Here is a 5,820-nt window from a genome sequence, read left to right as displayed (position 1 = left end):
CTTCTATTTGTGCAAAAGCTAATGCTATCATGAGGTCTTTCTTGTGGAAGGAGCAAGTTGATGAGCGGTGCCTTAACCTGGTCAAGTGGGAGACAGTTATCACTCCTCGTAAGTTTGGTGGCCTATGTGTTAGAGATATGAAGTGTGTAAATCTGGCTTTAATAGGCAAGCTTCTGTGGCAATATCTTCATAGTCCTAATAAACTCTGGGTTCAGGTCTTGAAGGCTAAATATGTGCCGGATTTTCTTATGGAGAGTAGAGATTTTATTGGTGTCTCGAGTACTTGGCGTGACATCATGAAGACTAAGATCAAGATGCAACAGGGGTTTTCTTGGAATGCCGGTAGCGTTCCTCAATCTTTTTGGTTTAGAAAGTGGCACCCAGATGGTTGTCTTACTGCTTTTATTCCTTTTGTTCATATTACGGACACAACTTTGAGGGTGGATGATGTTTGGTCCCACGATTACTGGAATTGAAGAGTATTGTTCACTCCCATTTATAATGACTTTAAAATCAGGTTGGCTTCTATTCGACTAGGTTTGTATGATAATCTTGATCCTGGTTGGTTGTAGAGTAGTTCTAACTCCAAGGTTTATTCGGCTAGGTGCAGATATGATTGGTTGCTGAGTCATAAGATTTCTTGGGATCCTGCTATTAATTTACTCTGACGTTGGCGGATGCGCATTCCGAAAAAGATTAAGCTGCTCATGTGGCTCGGGATTCAGAATGTTGTGTCAACCAGTCGATTCCGTTACCGCAGAGGCTTAGCTATCTCTGCGATCTGCCTTCTGTGCGACCTGGTGGAATAAAACGTCTTGCATTGCTTCAGAGATTGCATTAAAACACAAGCGGTTTAGCATACCTTGGGAATTGGATGAAACATAGATGATATTGGCAGAGATTTCCATAGTTGGGTTAAGCGTAACCTTCTTCATGCTAGCGATTGTTTGTTCTCCGGTGCAATTTGGTGGATTTGGCGTGATTGCAACAATGATGTTTTCAAGGATGATGATTCCTGGAGTACTTTTAAGGTAATTCTTCTAATTATAAATGCAGCTAAAAATTTTGGTGTTATGTCTGTTTTTGTGGGGAACGCAAACCTGAATTCTTCTTCCTTTTCTTTGATTCCTCCTCCTAATTCGGTTATTAAGTTGAATTGTGATGCTAGTATTTTAGTTTCTCGGTATGTGGCTGATTTTGGATGTATTCTTAGGGATCACTTAGGTAATTAGATTAAGAGTTGTTCAAGTATTTTTTTCTGAGGTTAATGTTGTTAGAAGCGAGCTTTTTGTCATATTCTGTGGTCTCTGTTTGGCTTGAAATTGTAGGTTTAAAGAGGTCTTTTGTGAGACGGATTGCATTGATGCGTATCATGCTATTATTCAGAGCTCTTCAAATATTCATCTTGATCTCACCCTCAAGATTCAAGAACTGTGAATGCGGCGGCGGGCGAAAACTGCCGCGCATTGCAATATTTTTTATATGGAGTGGTTAAATTTTTAGTAGAGGATATGTCTAAGGGTGTTCATGGATCGGATCCAATCCGCATATCCGCAGCGTTTATCCGAATCCGATCCGAAAATTGCGAATATAGATATGATCCGCAAACTAATAGAATCAGATTGCAGATTTTTTATATGTATCCGCATATCCATGGATCCACAAAAATAAATAAATAAATAAATAAATAAATATTTTTTTATATTTTATTTTAACTAATAATGATCATATATGTTGTATTATTTTATTTTTATTATTTAAGAAAAATATGTTTAATATTATTTTAAGAGTAAACATGTTTAAAAGAATAGGAAAAGAGAATTTAATTAATTTTTTTAAATAAAAATAAACTTTTAAAAATATTTTTATGTTTTACGGATGGAAAAGTATGGGGAGCCAATGGAATATTTGTACAATGTGTACAATGGAGATTTAGAGAGTATTAGAGACATAACCATTAGTGTTATATTTTTCTATTAGTGTAAGCCTCTGGGATGAGTGATATCATGACATAGTATTAAAGTTTTTGATCCAAAAAGTCAAGAGTTCAATCCTTAGTGAATCCTAAAATGCATTTACTCCCTAAATATATCCCTTTTTTTTTTAGTTATTTTGTGTGTGTGTGTGTTTTTTTGTCTTTAATAAAAAAAAATCTACTAATGCCAATTCAACAAAGAAAAATTGTTGGCACCGTCACATTTTGTTTTAGATCTTATTAATTATTACTCGTTGATTTGAATTGATTATAGTTTACCCTAGGGGATATGATAGATTAACCATTAGAAGTTGACTATTTAGAATTCTAATTCATCTTTTTAATTAAATAATAATAATAATAATATAATTTAAAATACTTAGTTATTCCACCATGAATTTCAAATTTATTAAATTTTAAAACAAGATAAGATTAACTAAATCTATTTCCCAACCCAGATATATATGATTTGATTTAATTTAAAATAAGATAAGATAAACAGCATACTCCCTCTATATATATGAAACACCAACAAAGAAAAATAAGTAATTCTGATAGTATAGAGAAGAAATACTAAGAAGTTGCAAAAGGTTTCTTAATTGAGTGAGACCGCCATTGATAGTTTACACTTTGCAGCAGGATTGGTCTTCGTACAAAAGGTAATTTACCTATTTTATTTGAATACAAAATGCATGGTTATGAACTTATGATTACTTTATTACTTTCATGGTAATTTAATTAGTTTAGATAATAGATAGTAGTAATTTAATGAAGTGTAGATGTAGTTGAGGGATCCAAAGAAAATAGTGATTACTGATTAATGAATTGTTAACGCGACTGAGAAGGCGCAGGGTCCGCCAGCTTCACCGCCGAAGCCACGTTTAGCGTTGTGACACGTCATCACCTTCATGTGGTGCATATTCAGAAAGTGCATAGTAGTTAAGAATGCTTAACATGCTTATTATGTTGTTGTCACTTGTCAACGTAACATTAACCTCGCTAACAACATGTTTTACTTAACTAGATACAGAGAGAGAAAGAGAAAGAGAAAGAGAGAGAGCTACCTTGTCTCTCACCCTCACGGTGTTCCTCTTCTTCTTCCTCTTTCTTGTACCTCTTTCATATCTATCAATATTTTTTTTATTATTGTGAATCCGTTCAAAGTTCGAAAAGTCATATCTATCAATATTTTCGTTTCTGTGAGGGGACAGAATCCATTGTTAAGATTCCTTGGAGGTTCCCTCAACTCTCTTTCAATCTCCTTTTTGGTCCTTTCTTTTCCAACTCTCCCACTTCAACCTTGCTTCCTGAATCTGGAAAAAAAAAATTCGTTCTTTCCAAATAGGTCGGTAAGTTTTCATTCTTTTTCCTCTTTATTAGGGGAACAGTTGATTTTGTTGATGTTGTTATGTATCTCCATAGGTTGTTCCAATTTTAGGTACACAGAAATAGAAACCGACGATTTTTCATTAATTATTTTGGTTTCTGTTATAATGATTTGTTTGTTATGTGGATTATCTCCCGTAACCCAGTTTTATTTTTCATTAAATAGAAAAGGGTGTTAGTTGTTGATGAATGCTGTTGACATTATTTTGCAGGTGAATATACAAATCCAATGGCAAATAAAAATCGATTGAGTTCTGGTTCTAGATACAAAGTAAAGAGGGTCCATTATTGTGTGTTGCTAGCATTATTGGTGTCATTATGTGTGGTAGGGATTATATTCCATGGTAGAAAGATTTCTTATTTCTTCAGACCCTTGTGGGACAATCCCCCTAAACCCTTCACACGCATACCTCACTACTATGCTGAAAATGTAACAATGGATCTCCTCTGCCATCTCCATGGTTGGTCCCTTCGATCCCACCCTCGCCGCGTCTTCGATGCTATCATATTCAGCAATGAATTAGACATGCTTGATATAAGATGGCACGAGCTTCAACCCTATGTCTCCAAATTCATCATCCTCGAGTCCAACACCACATTCACAGGCATTCCAAAGCCTCATTACTTTGAATTAAACAGAGAAAGATTCGCCTTCGCCAAAGAACAGACTGTCCACGGCACCTTCCCAGGAAAACTTGCAGTGCAAGGATCATATGAGGACCCTTTTCTGCTGGAGGGAAGACAACGCGCCGCGATGAATTCATTGATCCGGCGAGCAGGGATATCCAATGGAGACATCCTTATAATGGCTGATACAGACGAGATTCCAAGCCCACACACACTGAAGCTTTTGCAATGGTGTGATGGAATCCCTCCATTGATGCACCTTGAGCTTAAGCACTACATGTACTCGTACGAGTTCCCGGTGGACTACAGCAGCTGGCGAGCGACGGCACATGTGTACTCGCAGCACACTCAGTACCGGCACTCGCGGCAGACTGACCTTATGTTGGCAGATGCAGGGTGGCATTGTAGCTTCTGTTTCCGGAAAATGTGGGAATTTGTGTTCAAGATGACTGCATATAGCCACGCAGATCGCGTGAGGTATAAATCATTCCTTAGCCATTCAAGAATTCAGGACATAATTTGCAGGGGTGATGATCTCTTTGACATGCTCCCTGAAGAGTACACCTTCAAGGACATCATCAAGAAGATGGGGTCCATTCCGCCTTCTGCTTCTGCGGTTCATCTTCCTGCTTACTTGATTCAGAATGCTCATAACTTTAAGTTCCTTCTTCCTGGAGGTTGCTTGAGAGAAACACAAACTCCACCTTAGGGTAATAATGTTAATTAATTAGATCATGCTAGGTTAATGTAACAACAATGTATATTTCTAGTTCTAATTAAACTTTTTAACAATTTTCATTTCTATAACTGCCTGCTGCATTAATTCTTAGTTTACGTGAATAGAATAAGGATTTAATTTCTAATTAATTACAGTTGTTGGTAATAAATTATGTCATAGCTAGGTGGTATGTGTGGTTTAGTACCATAACCACTTGTTCAACACTCGCGGTTAGAACATCCTAAAGTGTGGGTAGTTACCATTACTTTGTTTTTTTTTTTTTTTCTTCATACAACTCTCACACACACATTTTAACACACGAGGGTCTTAATCCACTGTCTCCATTGAGACTTGAACCCGGGAATGTAAATGATGAGATTTAGGTTTGATTTGGTTAGATTTTTCGAATGGATGTTTATGCATTTTGTTTTGTGTTTGGTAAATTAAAGAATTTATGTACTTATATTGTATTTTTTAAAAATTATGACATTTTTAAAAGTATTTAAAGGAGAGTTTTTTTTAAATTAACTTGTGTTTATCAAAATTAAAAAATCTAACATAATTTCATATATTGATTAACTAGGGCGGAGTTAGAAATTTCTTTGAGAGGGATCAACATAAAAAATATAAATTAAGAAGAGAAAAAAATTAAAAATTAAAAGGAGGCCAAACTAAAAAATTAAAGATTTATACATACAAATTATTAGTTTTGAGGGGTCATTGCCCCCTTTCTTCTAATGTGGCCCTGACACGGTTGATTAATGTCCAAATTTAATTTTTATATTAATATGATATTTAAAATGAAAAATGTGAGTTAATATGAAAAATATATTGAAATATGAAAAATATGAGTTAATATTTAAAATGATCTTTGGAATATGATTCTAATTTAATTTAATTTTTATTTTTTAATTGATTTAATTTATATTTTGTGAAGAAAATCTCATGTTTTAAGCTGTTCAAGCTGCGATGCTGATGGTTTGATGAACCAAAAGGAATTAAGAGAAATAGAAAAATAAGTTATTCTTATTACTCAAGAGAATGAAAAATCCCTTTAAAATTATCTGTTGAATTATTACACTTTATATATTATGTACTCCTTATGCATTTTCAC

The 5,820-nt window shown here is 34.8% G+C and overlaps 1 protein-coding gene across 4 annotated transcripts; it reads left to right on the top strand.

Annotated features, from left to right (window-relative positions):
- Positions 1,011 to 4,855, top strand: LOC107640254 (beta-1,4-mannosyl-glycoprotein 4-beta-N-acetylglucosaminyltransferase). Of its 4 annotated transcripts, none has more exons than XM_021105735.1 (2): positions 1,011 to 1,031; positions 3,574 to 4,855. In XM_021105735.1, the coding sequence occupies exon 2, from the start codon at positions 3,591 to 3,593 to the stop codon at positions 4,695 to 4,697; it is 1,107 nt and encodes a 368-aa protein (XP_020961394.1). In that variant the 5' UTR covers positions 1,011 to 1,031; positions 3,574 to 3,590; the 3' UTR covers positions 4,698 to 4,855. The 4 variants fall into 4 exon arrangements, with proteins under 4 accessions (XP_020961394.1, XP_016199296.1, XP_016199281.1 ...); XM_016343810.2 differs by lacking the exon at positions 1,011 to 1,031 and adding an exon at positions 2,518 to 2,634; XM_016343795.2 differs by lacking the exon at positions 1,011 to 1,031 and adding an exon at positions 2,799 to 3,320.

Source organism: Arachis ipaensis, chromosome B01, assembly GCF_000816755.2.
Source record: "Arachis ipaensis cultivar K30076 chromosome B01, Araip1.1, whole genome shotgun sequence".
In the NCBI taxonomy this organism is placed as follows: Eukaryota; Viridiplantae; Streptophyta; class Magnoliopsida; order Fabales; family Fabaceae; genus Arachis; species Arachis ipaensis.
This window is presented reverse-complemented; position numbering and strand designations above follow the sequence as displayed.

What these genes read in the sequence shown, in the direction of transcription:
- LOC107640254 (XM_021105735.1), top strand. Translation starts at nt 3,591, where the DNA reads ATGGCAAATAAAAATCGATTGAGTTCTGGTTCTAGATACAAAGTAAAG.